Here is a 17,521-nt window from a genome sequence, read left to right on the forward strand (position 1 = left end):
TATGGCGTAGCACGCTGGCTTATGAAGTGCACATTTTTTAGAGGCCAGTTTAGCATTGACTCAATACCCCATTCACTGGTCCGCAAGAGGTCCCTGGAACATCCATGGTTAAAGTGCATTAAGAAAAAACACTAATGCTTGCTTCTATTAATTGCTGTCCTCCTTCCTTTGATGACAATTACCACTTCACTACAATCAGGACTTGTGTTGTAGGTGCTCAGGGTCAATGCATTATCACACTACAGTTTTTGCAAATAGCCATATTTAGGAGGGAAAAAAAGCTGCCCAGAAAAACAAAATTGTCATTTAAGGAAAAACACTAATGCTTGCTTCTATTAATTGCTGTCCTCCTTCCTTTGATGACAATTACCACTTTTTCTACAACCAGGACTTGTGCTGTAGGTGCTCAGGGTCAATGCATTATCACACTAGTTTTTGCAAATAGCCACATTTAGGAGGGAAAAAAAGCTGCCCAGAAAAACAAAATTGTCATTAATGAGAGACAGATGATGCTTCATGCCGATTCATTAATTCCTTTTAATGCATAGGACAGTTATATGTCTTTGGATTAGATAATCACAACCGCATAGCCTATACACTGCATGTGTTGTGAACAGAAATTGCCTATAAATGCCATTGTACCTGATAAAACACTTGAATCCCTGGTACACGGCAGTGTTTGAATGGTATTCAGACTTGAAGGGCTCCTGCGATGCTATACGATAATTTTCAAGCGAATTCAAAAGCTTCAGCACTCGCAGCATTGCAATGTCACGTGCTGCTGCCATCGAATTCTGCTTTTGCTGGACTGCTCGTTTTCAACGTGTACAATGACGCAAAAACACGCTCAACCAACAGCTGCATGTCATTGCAGTGTAACATGTTTTTCAGGCCAATGACACAGGGACGGTGGCCCTTCACGTCCTCGACAGATTGGCGACTAAGTAAGAACTTTACACTGATGAGGTTAAGGCATGAAGATATCTGCGTTTGTTTCTACTTTATCCAAATTAGAAATAAAAAATGAGTGGCTACATTTCACATTTCAACAATCACCAGTGAAAAATGCCTGCCAAATTCTTTAATTTTAATTGACAACCTACACCTTTCATGCCAGTAGGCCAGCGAGTTCACAGGGTTTGTGTGTACAGTTTTGGAGATTGAGGAGAGTGCATTTACAAATGCAAATGGCTAATGGGTGTAATTTTTAGTTTTGACAACAGTGACCTGAAAACAACTGTTGTTTACAATGCAGGACAAGCAGACAATGAACATGAAGTGTTGCCCACACTGCTAACTAGTTTGCTTTAGGTGGCCAGCAGCAGTCGCTGCCACTGCTTTTGACAACAAATTAGGTCATTTCTGGATAAAGTTATTTGATATCAGGTATTAGTCATACTGGAGAAAATTTTCAAGACACTTAGGACTGCCTGTGTGTTTTGCCTTGATACACACAGCGATGCCCAGTTTGAAATGTGCACTGCGCTAGGCCAGGCGGCGTACTGAGGCAATCAGGATATAGGCATATATCAGCTTGTTCGAATCCTTAACTAGACTAGCAGATGCATGTCACTTAGGCAGTGAAATGGTATGGAGCGCTGTACGAAGAATGGTAGTGTCACAATTTTAATTGAAAGGGGACAAACTGGGGCCACATGAAGATCCGTTAGTGATGCCGTAAGAGCTAATGGCACCCCAGAGGCAGTAAGAGGGAAGAACCGTGGCACAGAAGTATTTGTTGTGCAAGCCATCGTCCTACTTGCCGTTTGGGTGGCTCGACGACGATTGGTGTGGCAACTGTGATGCGAGCGAGGGACTCAAACCAACAGCCTTTTCTGGTACTCAAACCCTTGACATATTCCGGGATTCAAACCCCTGACCTCCAGCATGATCATATGATACATAGTCATACAATGTAATACAAGACAAAGAAGATGGCTATACAGTATGAAAGAGTACTGAACAAGGAATGAGGGGGAGCCTCAGTTCGCCAGTCGAGCTGTTTCGACAAGCGGGCTTGTCTTCGTCTGGGCAGCGAAGGGGAAGACGATGAAGACAGAATACAGCAGGGCGTTCGAAAGAACGGCCGTGCCTCTGCTTGTTCTCCGTTACGAGGTGGCAGGGGTTTAAATACGCTTTTGCTTCGAAAGAAAAGCCAGGGAGGAGGAGGAGGATGGGGGAGAAAGAAATAGAGAAAGGAGTGAAAGTGTTTCTTAGGAATGAATTTCTGAGCCTGGAACTGGTGATCCCGTGGCCCGAAAAAGAAAATAAAAAGTGGCAGCAGCAGGAAAAACTACAATGTGGGGTGGATGATAAGTCACTTTTCCTGAAAGGGGACAGGCATTCCATAGGGTCCCGATAAAGAATACAGCTGCAGGGGAACAGTAATGAAGATTTCTGCAAGAAGGGGAGGACAAAGAAACAGAATAATAATAGATCAAGCGACTCACACCTGTCAAGCCCATTACCTGAAGCAAAGGATTCAAGGGTGAACCCAAGTAAAAAGTGATAAGAAGAAAACATATTTGGAACATGTGTAGCTTAATGCTTTTGTGGAGGGGGGATAGATTGTACATGAACTGTGAACAAACATTTTCTGGACTAGCTATGGCGCACCGGGAATATATTTAAGTGACTCTAATGTTCCTTTTGAGATATTTATTCCTGCTGGCTCCAATGTTCAAAATTTACGGATTAGGTATGCCTCCCCATATTTTCTCTCTTTTGAAGCGTTAAAGCTTGACTAAAAAATAAATCATTTTACTTCTTCGAACATATGGTCTTTCCGACTGAAATGATGGGAAACTGTTTCAGAAGGTTTTTGCCTGTGTCTGCCCGATGACTACTTAGCCTTGTGTTCACTGATTGCCCTGTCTCTCCAATGTACTGTTTGTTTATGACAGAAGAAGCATTCTAAAAGTAATGTTTCACGATGTGTGATTAAAGCTTGATTTTATGTGAAAAGTGAAATCGTTTGTAGTACGTTTAACCGCGGCATCTTTTTGTAAAATATTGCTCGTTTTACGTCTGGGTCGAGATCAAGGATGTGGTTCTGTTGGACGCTTGATGTCAAGTTTAGAATGTACTAAAATATCTCTGAGGTCTATGTTACGTCTGTATATTATCCCCGGTGCCTCCAGCAATATTTTCTTCAGGCATTTATTAGACGTTAGCACTGAGTGGTATTTCCGCAAAATATTGTTTATGCTTGGAAGGGCATTGGAGTATTTAGTTACAAAAGAAGGCCAACGTTCAGTGTTGGCCTTTGGTCGTTTCGTAAGCACATCATTGTGGTGTAAAGTGCTCGCATTCTTGAGGGCCACATTAATAGAGTTACAGGGATAGTTTCAGTGAATTAGTGTTGCTTTCAATGAATGTAGTTCGTTTAAGTAATCATTATCATCGCTACATATTCTTCTAACCTGTGTCACCTATCCTACAAATAATCCTTGCTTACAATATCTTAGACGATGACTGGCAAAATCTAGGTATTGTTGCTGATCTGCTGGCTTTCTGTACAAGGAAGTTTTAAGTTTTCCATTTTCCACCAACACTGTAGTGTCGAAAAAGTTGACTTTAAATTGCAAAGACTGACAAGCAAATTTAATGCAACTGTGATAATTATTAAGACAGCAGACGAACGACTGAAGTGATTCTGATCCATGCTGCCATATCATTATAGCGAAGGTATACGAGTGGTTTTTCTGGAAATGAATTTAGTATTTTGGATTCGAGAACTCTCATAAATATATTTGCTTAAGTCAGCGCGAATGGAGAGCCCACGCTGTTTCAAAATGCCTGCAGATAACAGGATGAATGAAACTCTATATAATTTAAAGTGAGAACTAGTTTAAGGAACAATTGATAGACTTCAAAAGAATGCGGGTGGGGGTTGCTGATTAATACTTGAGAGAGGGTGTCGATACCTTTATAGATAGGAATATTAGTGTAGAGTGCTGTGACATCAAGTGTAACAAATATACAAGCATCTGAAAGGTTGGTCATGTTATTAATAAACTCAATTATTTAGAGGAAGTGAGGTGTGTCCTGCACAAACGAAGGAAGCTGGGTCGGCAGGTCTGCAAGGTGTTGATTTAGGAACAGTGACAGGTTTTCTGTGGGCGTATTACTGTTAGAAACAATTGGCTTTCCTTCTATGCCTGTGGTAAACAATGATTCAGCAGAAACCTTGTGAATCTTGGGCAGAAAGTAAAATTGGTCTGCCTTTTGTTTGATGGTTTGAAAAATTTGTAACAAATGTCGGTAATTAGTTCCCTGGCGAATAGATCTATTTTATCCAGGATGACATCACTGAACTGTTCTGAAGGATCGGTATTTAACTTTTCATAGTGGCAAAAGTTGTTAGTCTGTCTATAGGCCTCTTTTTTTGTAATTTTCGACTGGGAGGATAACTATGTTGCCACATTTGTTTGCAGGCTTAATAACTATATCTATTCTAGAAGCTAGGTTATCAAGAGTGGCTATTTCGGTTGAAGAAAGGTTTTTCGGCTTTCGAGCTAGCTTTGTGTTTTCAATAATTTCTTTTGAGACACATTTATTATATCGGTTCAGTTCGGGGCTGCGCTCTGCATCAGGAAACCATGTGCGGGGGCTCTGAGTACGTTAAAGGCTTTCGGTACATTATTCGGGTTTACGGCGAAGAATTCCTTATTATGCATTCTCCTAGCAAATTCATTAAAGTTCGTATTCATTAAAGCTAATGTTCATTGGGCAGAACGTTAGGCCTCGTCATAGTATCTCTTTATCACTATCATTTAAAAATTAACAAATGTCAATGACGATGCTATCATCTATGTTCTGTCTCGTAGGTGAAACACGTCGTTGCTGTGAAACTGTAGGAGGTATGCCTGGCTTCCTAGGAGCATCATTATCTGACGACAGCTTATCCCTTATGAATTTAGGCTGCTTTTCATAGTGTTCATGCAGTCATAGTGTTAGCTTTGGTGGTGTGTGCTTGGTTTGACCTCGGTCGGCCTTGAAGGTCAAGTGTCTAAAGCGAGGCATAACTCCCAAGCTGTCACTCTAAAACAGAAACAATCAGTGAAAAGCACTGTTCTATGTGGTGTCAGAAGCCTAGCTGGCGTTCCCCAGGCTGGAGATCACACACGTGCTTCCCACAGCGTTGTCGTACTGTGTAAACACGCAACCAGTACAAATGATAAGACATTTAAAATCAGTAAAGCGCAGATTGCATTTTGTGTCATACCACTGGCTGTTCCTACACAGTGATGTAAACAAGTACTGTTGTGCAATCATCCTCATCTGTGTGTTCCTGCAGAAATTTTGCACTCACACAGTAAATGCTCAATGGTGTACCATATATTCATGTACTCATTTAACAAGTACAGTCGAACCCGGTTATATCGAACCCGGATATATCGAATTTTGGTTATATCGAACTCACGAAATATCCCCTTGAAAATCCCATGTAAAAGTATAGGAAAGCCGCGTCATATATCTAACTCAATTTCACCGGTCGTTCGATATATCGAATTCCGCACCACGCACTGGAAAGTGTGCCTTCCCCAAAGACGATCGCATCACCCTTGGCCGTTTGCCGCATGACGTTTTCAAGCCACGCGCGGAAGGAATGAGAGGACAGTTCTGGACAGCGCCGCGCCCATTCCCCAAAGGCGCGCGCATCTGCAGTTATCGTTTCCTGCGCGCCAACACATGACGTTTGCAAGCCATGTGCGTGGGTGTGCCCATTCTTTTGCTGAGCTATCTCTTTCCTTCAGCACGCGCTACGCATGCGCCAAGCCAGCTCAGCCCGTTTTCAGACAGACGTCGGACGCTTTCTCCAGCGTGTGTTGCGAACCCTCTGCGCGCGGCGGCTGACGTGGCTATGGCGCCTGCGGACGTTAAGAAGCGGCAGCTCTCTCTGTTTCTTTTTTTGTGAGTCATCCTTTCTTATCGTTGTGCTGTACGCGCGACGTAGCGTAAGATATGGTGGCTGCGGACGTTAAGAAGCGGCAGGCTTTTTTTTTTTTTGGCGGGAGCCGTTTATCTTTGCATGTATGAATCAACGGAAGCACGCGGTCTGCTGCTGCGATCGTGACGCCCGCCCCAAGCGCGACGTGATAAATCGAACCAGGCTTGTGCAATCAAGCCATCACGGGCACTCTGCCAAGTTCGCTCCCCGCCACCGGAGGAGCTATAAAAAGATAAACGCGCCCTGACGTTATCGCTGCGCAGCATCTTGGCACGCTGCCAAGAAATGAGCTGTGGATGCGACGACCGAAACGGAGTGACGCACGCCATCCACATGCAAGCGAAAACGCTCGCGATTTCTGCCACAGCGACACAGAAACATTGTATTGAGCTGTCGCGGTGGCTCGAGAGGCAAGAGGGAAGCAGTTCCAACAAGTTTGAAATTTTTCGCTCTGTCGCTGCCGCTCGTCGCTGCGATCGGTCAATCGCTTGCATGTGAGCGAGCTGATCTTAACGCATTTTTTTTTTTTTTCAAATTCTCGGGTGCAAAAGTGGAGGGTGGGTTCATTATGCGAGTGGGTTGATTATGCGACACATGCGGTACCGTTTTCTGGCATCGTAAGTGCCGTCACAAGCCGGTTTTTGTATATCGAATTATCGATATATCGAACTATTTCGCGATCCCCTTCGAGTTTGATATATCCGGGTTCGACTGTACACATACATGAGCTACCTGCTAAACAAGCAGTAGATACTAAATAAAAGTCACAGAGCTGTGTGGCGCAGCTGTGGGCAGGGTGAACCGATTGATGTGAGATATGCTGGCAATTCAAAAGCAATTGAAAACCTGGAATGTCCCCATGGTGCTCCTTCAACCCGAATGTCACCTCAACTGAATGCCTGTGAAAATATTTGTGCAGCAGCGCAAGTTTGGCCACAGAGTACAAAGACATTCATTTTAAAGCCATTTGAAATGCCTGTGCAGCACGAGTGTTTTCAAAATTAGCTGGATTATGTGTTCTTTTATATCGTTCTTTTTAACCCTATCATATGACTTTTACCTATGCATTTATTTGTAAATGCAGCCAATTCTGACTGAGGTCGTTGCAGGAATTGTCAAGAGTGTGCAGAGACAGCTAGCAATCATCATCATCATCATCTCACAATGGATGATGCTAGATAGTGAATCTCAAACTTGGTCTATGATCTACAAGGGCAGCTTCTGTGATCAAATGGCCAAAATAGTGGCAAATGAATGAAGCCCAGTCAAGCACCATTTGCAGGCTGATGGAGGAACAGCAAGACAAGAGGCAAGCCATTTATGGCAGCAAGCAGTGCAACATGCACAGTAGATTGGGCTTAGTGTAGGTACAATTATACTGGCCACGACCATAATTTCTGCTGGGTTTACGTGCTTTTCTAAAAAAGGAAATGTTATTGCAATACTCTCAATGCCTATAGGGCATAATAGAGAGCAACAGGAATTATGCAATATTAGGAAATTCTGGTTATAGTCACTTTGAGAGGTGCTTCAGCAATCTCAATGATAGGACATGTGAAAATACATAAAAAAAAAAAAAATATTCACTGCACTGGGGCCGGAATTGAAAAGTCACTCAATGCTGTGCACACTCCCTGGACATGACTGCTATATTGACAGAGCCTATAACATAAAGGAATGACTTCCAGAGATAACTTTGAAACAATAATCTCTGGCTACACTACAACTATAAATCTTTTGCATAACAAATCTAGAAAATAGAACTGTATTCACACTGCGAGCAGGTGTACCGACAAATGGTACTCTGTTGGTGTAGTCAAAACAAATACCTCAACGTGTGCATGCTGGCCAGAAAAGCCACTTTGGAGAGAGGACATGGAGGATGGTTCAATAAAGCAACATAGTAATAGCTGCTCCCTTTCCCCCAATTCGCAACTGCGTGTCTCGCAGCCAATGACAAGACGTCAAGAGTGTGCAGTTGCAAAGGAGCTTGGCTAGTACGCAGAGTGCTCCATAAAAAGGTGGCGCCACCACCAAAGGTGGCACGCTGAGCAATTATCACAGTGGCCGATTCAGATGCAGGTCCCTGGGTGGGATGAGGGCTTCCAGCAGTCCGACTTGCCATCCTCCTTGATGGTGTCACTCTTGCAGAGAGTCCCCAGAGAGACCAAGGCACTGGCAATGGCCAGGCCTGACTGGCCTGTGGCGGTGTGCTCCTGGCCTCCTGTTGGCATGTGCACGATGAGCGTCAGCACAGCTGCTTTGCCACTGGCACACGGCTCCAGTGCCACAGGTGTTGGGTGTCCCTGCACACAGGGGCATAGTACTGGCGTGAAGGCTCTCTCATTTTATCTAAACAGTGCTGGTATCCAACATGCTCATGAATACCGGCACTAAACCAAATGCGAATTTTAAATTTACGTGTAGGCTTGAGGAGCCTTATAGTAAATAGCAAAACATTATTAGTGTGGTAAGCTAACACAAATAAAATCTGCCTATAAAAGACGACATAGCCAACACATCAACATCACTGCAGAGGAAATTCTCACTTGACCCTTTCGCTGTCGGGCGTTTCTGGCCGTGATGCACCCCCAGTGTCTGCTTGGTTTCAGGGAAGTAGCATATCAGGGAACAAGCATAGCGATTTATTTTTTATTATGATTGCTATACAAATAACATAGTCAACGGAATATGCACATTTCAGTGTTCTGCAGGTGGTGTTAATTAACATTATCATCATTATCAGCATGATTATAAATTAGATAAATGAAGATAATGTAAAAAAATACTGCTAGTTACTTCTCTAGAGACCGAATCCGAGCTCGACTCATATTTATAATCAACAGAGCCTTTGCTCCAGTGCGCAGTCGAATGTCCCGTGCGCTCAGCTATCCGAAAGTAACCGCGCGCACGGAGGACGTACTTTCGGTGGCCCGCACCTGTAGCCCGCACAAGGGAGATAAATGGCACGTTGTGAAATTAAGATGACAGAGAGAGATGGACAGAGGCTAAAACAGCCTCCTATGCTGCTGCTAGCCGCAAGCAAGAGCGCGGCAAGAGAGAGCGAAAGCCGCGGTCTAGTCATGTGTCGAGAGGCAACGGTGCGAGCCCCTGAACGTGATGCGGCGTCGTAGCAGAGATGCCAACAGAATAAAAATAAAAACCTGCAAACCTGTGGAATATGGCAGAACAACCCTTGAGCCCGTAACCGCATGCACGCGCCGCGAAACGCGTGCCGCATGATCGCTTAGCGCGATGGAGTAGCACGCGCGGAGCGACTGCGGCCCCCAGCAAAGAAGGTGGCACTCTTCAGTATATATGTACCAACACAACGCGGGGCGAAAATACGAACTTGTATATAGATTTGACAGATGGCACAGCCTGTTCAAGCGCGCCAACTTCGCGCTCAGGCATGAAGTTTTAAATGCACGATAGGGAACGTACCGGTATGTCGCTGAAACTGTGGGGGCGAAGCGCGAAAACGTACCGGTATGTTCGTGACAGCAAAAGGGTTAAAAGTGTGTAAAACACATAATATGCCGTTTCACCACCCAGCAGACTGGGATCACACTTCATGTCGACAGTTTGCAGGAAAATCTCAACTGCAATGCTCAACTGCAAAGGCAGGAAACACCAACAAGACAAAAAAATATTTGTAGGAAATGTTGACATGAAATCAATTTGGCCATTCAACAGCTGTTTAGACAGCCATTCTTAAGTCTTTCAATGGGCATTAAGGAAGAAATGTCTCCTACATTCTGCCAATCACCACATTTCTTAGAAAGCAGATGAGTAGATCCTTATCTAATCACCCAAAAGAATGTTCTGATCTTTACTGTAACCTGTGCGAAGCATCAAGGAAAGCATCCATGTGGTATTTTTACAGGTAAAAATTCAGCACATACACTTGACCATGTCCAGCACTCTCTGTGCAGCTGAATATGCTATATACATATCATATCAGCATAATTCTGTTGTGTAGGGTTCTGCCTGGAATACTGCTGACTGCAAAAATGCATGCAACTGTGCTTTTATTCTAGAGCAAGACTGCTCCTCCAAGATAGTCAAGTTTTCACCAAAGGAGACGGAGCCAAAATTTGTACATTAGAACCTTGGTGATACGAATCTCAAGAGGTCACGAAAAAATTTGTACCATATGAAAATTCGTATCATCAAAACACGGAAATCAATATGCAGAAGAACGGGAAAAGCATTCATGCAGATCTGTTTATGGCTGAGGAGATTTATTTATGTCCGCACAGTCACAGTTTGCCACTCGTGGCGCGTACAGTGTGACAAGAGATTGCGACATAATTATGTGCAGGCCATGCACCTCCACTAGCTTCTCTCAATGAGTTGACAGGAGATCATGATGCCGGTGATCTCCTCATGCCACTGCAAACTGCTCCCTGTGCATACAGCGTGACTAACAATCACAGAGTCAACAATGTGCAGGCAGAGCGTAGCAGTTCACGTGTTCATATCATCCATAGTGGTGTGGGAGAATGTTCAGAACATCTGAAATTCTGCACATTGTACAAAATGCACTTCATCTGAGAGGTTTTACAAATCCGTTATCATCCCGAAATTCTATAAACCTGATTTGTACCATCAAGGTTCTACTGTAATTACTTTGCAGTCTGCGCACACAAGTTTACAATTTCCTTACAGCTTGCATTCAGCTAATATTTAGTGCAGAGCATTCAACTCTTGTCATTTTAGCATTGAGCAATTCTACCTTTTGGGCCTGATGTCATAAATAAAGGCAGCAGTACAATGAATATGAACTTTAAAAAAAAAAACATGAACTATCATACACTGCCTCCTGAATTCAAATCGCCTACTTTCATTCAGTGCACTACACTTCCAGTGTTTGTGCTTGCTTTCCTGCAGTCATAATGCACTGTGCTGCACGAAGCTTCAACCTTAAATTTGCGATTCGATTTTCGGTTTATTTACGCTACAAGACCTTCAAAAAGAGCAAATTTGTCTCTTCCCCAACGAGAACTCTGTAAAACCAATTACAAGCACACATTCTGCTACACAACATCAACTGTTGAGCTACTTGGCAGAAATGTGAGAATATTGTTACACTGCTTAGCGGCTTACTGAGTAGTTGGAGATGAAGGAAGAAGAAGAGGAGGCACGCGCAGACCGATCTGGGCTCTGAGGCGCCTGCAACCAGTTTCCATTTGTAAAGCATTCACCTGTATTAAAACCATTTCATCGCTACATTTGGTGCTTGGCACTGGGTAAAAACGTCGTGGACTCGCCAGTACCTCGTCGCAGCCACCGGGTAGCAGGTTTGCTATCATTACCGCCTCAAGAATTCCTTTCAATGGCTGCCACCCAAGGGACGCAGACTCAGGAACGGTGAGCTGAAGAAGAGACGACCTTGTCCCATCAGCGAGAGCTGCATACGTTCCATGGTGAGCCCGAAGATGATGTTGAAGAATGGCTCCGAAATTACGAAAGGTGCAGCAAGTAGAACCGTTGGAGCTCTAGCGCCCGCCTGTACAACATTGTTTTCTTCCTTGCTGGCAAGGCTCTGACTTGGTATGACAATCAAGAGGAAATCCTCACGACTTGGAACCGGTTTGTTGAAGAGATCACTAAATCCTTTGGAGATACTCTTGTGAAGAAGGAACGCGCTGAACACCAACTTTCCCAGCGAGCCCAGCTGCCCAGTGAGACATGCGCATGATACATCGAGGAAGTATTGAAACTTTGTCGCATTGTCAACCGGCAGATGTCAGAAGAAGCCAAAGTAGGGCACCCTCTCAAGGGGCTTGCTGAGGACGTCTATAACTTTCTTATTTCATGAGACAGCCTTGCTACGGCTGCAGATGTCATCAAGCAGTGCTGTGCATTTGAGGCACTCAAAGCACGCCGGACAGCGCCCAAATTCGGCCGCTTTTCCAATGTTACAACTGCTGCCAGAATTGACATCCCTGAGGCTGAGGACATCGCTTCTATGGTCAGGAGGATTTTACGCGAGGAGTTGGATACTCAGCGGCAACATACAAGTTTCGATTTTCCTTACCCCCAGACATCGAGGTCCATGCCATCATGGGAGCAGCGTACGCCATAGATTACACCAAATAACAGTGAACCATCTCACAACTACAGTATTGAGCGGACCCAGCAATCAATGTCACGGCCTTATTTCCAGCAGCTTCCATCCCATCTGGATGACGTGCCTCGTCGCGCGTCTGTCGCAACATCTCGGCCTCCAAGAGATCCTGCGGTGAGCTACCAGAGCCGCCAGCCACCGATATGTTACGGCTGTGGGTACAGCGGACACATCTTCCGCTTTAGCCCGCACCGCAATATTTCTTGGCCCCCCGTACAATGAGCACCGCGCTTCAGGAATGATGCCCCAGTGAGAGCAGCCATCCATTAACTTCTATCGGCCTTCTACCCTACAACGCAGTGCATGCAATGACTCCCCTGTGTCCGATCGCAGCATCACTCCCCCACCACAGTGACCATTCACCATTCACCATCTCCACGTCGCCGCTTTGTTTCTCCACCGCTGGGAAACTAGGTGGTGCGACCGATGGAGGTAAGGTCCGGTTAATTTCACAAATACTACTAGCTCTGCCTAACGTCATGCTATATAAAAAAGTGTCAGTGTGCGTGGACAATGTTAAAAATGGATGCTTTGGTTGACACTGGTGCCACTGTGTCAGTTATGAGCCTTTCATTTAAGAACTGCCTTCGACAGAAAGTTATGTTTGTGTGGGACAAAAACAGTATGTTTTGTGGAGTTTGGGGTGAAACATTAGTTCCGGTTGGCCTGTGCTCAGCTTCTGTTGTGCTTGGCAATGAGTACTACAGAACAGAATTCGTTGAGTTGAGACATACCACGTATGACGTGTTCTTGGGTGTTGACTTTTTGCGCAAGTGTGGTGCTTCTCTAGACATCAGTGCCGGTTTAATTGAAGCCGAACATTATCTCCTCATAAGTGAATAACATGTCTGTTGTAGCTGCGGTGAGCAGAGCGGAGGCAGAACGACTAAGGAACATGTTTATTTGGCATGCTGGGCCGTACAGAAGAAGACTAACGCCAAGCGATGTGCTCGTTCGCCTTTTTACAAGAGAGCAATGCCCCCTCAGCATTGCATCATCCCACGTCACAGTAGATCCCGCAACACTAGATTCCAGTCGCTCACAATGCGATCACATCATTCCCTCCCTCTGTTTTACACAAGCTCTATAGGGTATAATGGCCAGAAGGCTTCCAAAAACAAGCACTGCGCCGAAGAGGTGGCGTGTTCGGAGGTGGCGTAGGCAGCGTGGACCTTGCGGGCGAACTAGAGTTCTGTCCCGGCAACGCAGATGCTTGGTCCGGGTGCACAGGCTGAGGTGCTGATGACTCTTGTGGCTCAGATGTAGCCAAGGGAGGGTTCACAGTCAATGACCCTTCTGGTACAGAGTCTGATGTTGAACTGGGCACAGAACGATACACACTCGGCCTGGCTTCAACACTTTGAAACGAACAAGGACGTAGGTTGTCTGCATGCGCAAACTTCTGTTGCTGTCCTATTCTAACATTGTAGGTTATGAGGGTTATTCTCGCAAGAATGCACCAAGGGGGAGGAGGGGGCTAGACGCTACAGTCGCCTTCTAGCCCAGACGTGCCAGTCCTAGCAGACAGAGCTGAGACCCCCAACCCACGGTGCGAGAAGTCGCTACTGTGGCGGGTTTGGGCCAGAGGGGACAAACATTGAGTTACATACTCGAACAGAGTTTATTGTGCTCGAGTACACGGCAAGGCACAACACTCAAATACGACCACTGTAGCGAGTGGGGTGAAATAAACCACCTAAAGGGGAAGCACACGCAAGGAGGCGAGAGGAAGAGTCTGCTCACCTGGCGCGACTTCGCGCTCACAGCTCATTGCGGTAGGTGCATATGGTGACTGGGTGATTCTCAGTGATGGCGGTGGTCTCCTCAACTGCGCTCCTCGACTCGGACCGGGAAAAGGAGGTGCCCTGGCTAGGCCGGAAGGAAAGAGGGAAACCCGCGCGGCGTCGCCGCGGGAGACTGGGAGGTTTTGAAGGGTGGCCAGTGTGCCCTCTTCTCGCAGTCCTCCCTAACAGCGTGCATAATCACGCATATTAATCACGTGCGGTCGTTATAATTGGGGCAGGGGATTGTGAATCTCCACATCTCCCCCTACCGCCATACGGCTAAATGTACCCGCGTTCACCGATGGATATACCGAGTGGGGCCGGCTAGAATACCTTTTAAACCCAAAGAAAATGCCAATATATAAAAAGTTACAGACAGCTCACAGCCACGGGTGCCGAAGGGGGAGGCAGGGCCGACGACCACAGGAGACAACCATGGAGCCAGGGGCTTACGTGCGGCGACCGCAGCAACCGCAGATCCCACTCCTTCGCCTTCAGTCGGCGGGGCAGCTTGCTGGGGGCACGAGGGCGGCAGGCAGCACTGCGTCGTCCTGTTGCATAGCTTGCAGAAGGCCTCCTAACAGCGGGTCGACAACTCGCTCCTGGCTGGCCTCTTTTCCTCTTCTGTCGGCGGCGCAGCCCAGAGTGTACGCCGCGGGACGCCAAGCTGCTCCCGCTAGTGAAGCAGTGGCCGCGGGTCTCGAGTGGCGCCAAAGCGGCCTCTTTGCTGCAGCTTTCGTTGGGGTAAATGCAGGGGCTCGTTCCACAAACTCCGGCTCGCCTGCTACGTGGCCACCGAAAACCTTTTTTCTTGGTGGCTCGGTTGACGATGACAGCAGGCTCTGGGTGCAGAAACGCGGCCACTCCCTGGACGGCTTGTCCTTTGATGCTGCAACGGTCGTCGTGGCCTCCGCAGACTCCCCTCCTTGCTGGCTGCAAAGCTGCCTTTTCGCTAGTTACTTTTGTTTTTTCAAATCTACGCCCACTCGGTCTTTTCCAAAGAGAAAGCGTGTGCTTGTTCTGGAAGAAAAATGCACTGAATATCGACAGGGCGTCCCATCCATATTCAGCACAAAAAATTACTCCATGCACGTTGATCAGTTACATCTGCCGTGGGCCGCAAGTCGTAACGAGGCGCAATGCTCGAAATCCCAAGCCTTGCCTCTAGCTGCAGCTGCCTGCTGGTGGGGGAGAGCGCCCTCCTCAGGCCACACAGTGGGGCTCGGATTGCGGTGCGCTTTGTGTAAAGCCTAGCTCTGCCATCTTTGCTTGCAGCTCTGTCGTACGTCGGCGTGTGCCCAACGCAGCAACTGTGGTGTTGTTGCAAACTTATAGAGCAAGTTCTACTCGTTCGACGTCACCATGCACATCACTAGGCAGCGAAATGACAAAACTTGAAACAAAGGGCCGCTCGCATCCTTAGCGATGCACGTCGTGCAATACAGCTCGCCTCAGCGTGGTGTGACCAACCTCGAAGGACTCGAGTGTCCTTCGCGTGGGGAAAAATGGTTGCGCAAGGGTTATCGGAGTACAGCCGGCACGGATCCACCGCACTCACAGCAATACAAGCTTTGTTGAGCACCCGCACAGGCAGCAATACCAGCATGCTCTTATGTGCACCGCAGCCGCGCCATTTGGCTCCAAGAGCCCGTCGAACACTAGTTGACAAAAAAAAAAGAAGGATCCTACCACTTTTTTCCTAAAGCTCCCTTAGGCTGACTGGGCTCCCCACTGCACTGATGAAATTTAAATGGTCACTACTTACATCCAGGAAAGCCGGGTAGTCTTCTCTGAGGCTGCGAGCTAACGCGACGAACTGGCTAACGGACGCAGCAGAACAGATAGTAATTTTACTCCTCATGCCATCAACGTGCGTGAGCAAAAATGCATATGCTACAACGCTGTCCAACCTGCCGTAGAGCACGGCAAAGTCAAAACACTACGAGAGAATGCCCATCACACCAGCGTCTGTGCGTCACCCTGTTGCAGAGCGGGAGTCGTGTGACCTCCTGCCCTCGCAGAAAATTACTAAGATCATAGTGGCTAGCATCAGCTCCTGAGCTCTCGTGGTAATAAAAGTTATGGTGGTTTTACTTTGTTGCCGTTGTGCAATCACCACTGCAGTATTAGAAGAGACTGAAACTCAGTCCTGCTCACTGCCACGGCTAGCCTATATGTCGATAGTCGGATACACACAGATACTCGATTTGTCACATCTTTGGCCCCACGTTCGGGCGCTAAGAATATGGGGGTTATTCTCACAAGAAAGAATGCGCCATTTCAGCAAAAACTTCCCGTAGAGGTTAACCTAACCTAGATAGGCTCGCAACTGTACCGCATCCTTCGGCCTTGGTGCCTCTTATCGCTTTCATCTTTTCATCCGATGGCCATATGCCCTTGTCATCAAGAATGTGGCCTAGGTAAGCGAGACACGCTTGAAAGAATTTGCATTTTTCCCTTTGCAATCGTATGCCTCTCTACAGAAAACCTTCCAACACCCTTTCTACTCTCTGGAAATATTCGTCAAATGTTGAACCCACGATAAGTACATCATCCAAGTAGCAGCTTACCCGCTCAAGCGCCCTTTCAACACATCATTCATGACAGACTGGAAAATAGCAGGTGCACTTTTGTGATGCCACAGGGCAAGCGTGTGTACTTGAATAGCTCCAGGTGTGTATTGACAACCACCATTGATTGTGCCTCCGGATGCTGTTTAAGTTGTTGGTACACCATAGACAAATCAAGCACAGTGAAATACTTGCATCCTGACAATTTTGCAAACGAATCTTCCGTCATGGGAAGAGGATAATGATCAGTTCGCAGGCAGGGATTCAATGTAACTTTGAAGTCACCACACACTCTGACTTTGTTGTTTACCTTATGCACATCAGGTAGGGGCATCACCCAGATGCTTTTTTGTACAGGCACTAACACTCCCCTGTTTACGAGACACGGCTTCCCTCAAAGAAAATGGCACCTGTCGCGCCTTCTAAAATGCGGGGTTGCTCCCCTTCTTCAAAAGCTAGCCTGACAGGACTGCTTTTGATCAGCCCCAGAGTGGGCTCGAACACTTTAACATAGTTCACAAGTAACGCAGCAACATTGTCTAAACACACACCGTACACGCTCAACCAGTCTAGCTTAAAAGCCTCCAGCCAGTCCCGTCCTAGCAACACAGTGTCACTATTGTGGGTTTCAACAACAATGACTATTATGTTCGACTGGAACTTCCCTGTGACTGTTAGCGGCGACCCACCGTATGTCCTCAGCTTTACGTGGCAAGGCTCTTTAGGTAGACTAGGCCAGAATTTCTTGTAAAGCATTTCTGGCACAATGGAAACAGATGCACCTGTGTCTATTTGCATGTTAACATTCTTCTTGGCTACCTTAAGGCAGACTTGGGCGCTCTTCACAAGAATAGACATTGTACAACAACACTTGGTCACAATCCGCCTCCTCCTCATACTGCATCTGCTGAGTCTCTGGACTAGAACTTGCACATTTTCGCCGTGTCGATAACGTTTGCAGACACGACAGCGATACTTGTGAAATTGGCAATTTGACGCTTCGTGTGCTGAGCCACACCGGAAACAGTTTGGCGATTCAAACGCTCAGTCCCTTGCTAGTCCTGCACCGGATGAATTACAT

The 17,521-nt window shown here is 46.5% G+C and overlaps 1 protein-coding gene across 2 annotated transcripts in view; it reads right to left on the reverse strand.

Moving 5' to 3' along the window:
• Nucleotides 1–5,815: 5,815 nt before the first annotated feature.
• dsd (attractin-like protein dsd) overlaps nt 5,816–17,521 on the reverse strand; it is a 153,137-nt gene continuing 141,431 nt past the window's right edge. For both annotated transcript variants that reach the window (XM_084591538.1, XM_084591539.1), the window contains one exon: nt 5,816–8,259. In XM_084591538.1, coding sequence (XP_084447664.1) covers nt 8,026–8,259 — 234 coding nt within the window. In that variant the 3' untranslated portion in view covers nt 5,816–8,025. The remainder of the gene's footprint in view (nt 8,260–17,521) is intronic.

Source organism: Amblyomma maculatum, chromosome 1 (assembly GCF_055883805.1).
Source record: "Amblyomma maculatum isolate TAMU_Amacu chromosome 1, ASM5588380v1, whole genome shotgun sequence".
Lineage (NCBI taxonomy): Eukaryota > Metazoa > Arthropoda > Arachnida > Ixodida > Ixodidae > Amblyomma > Amblyomma maculatum.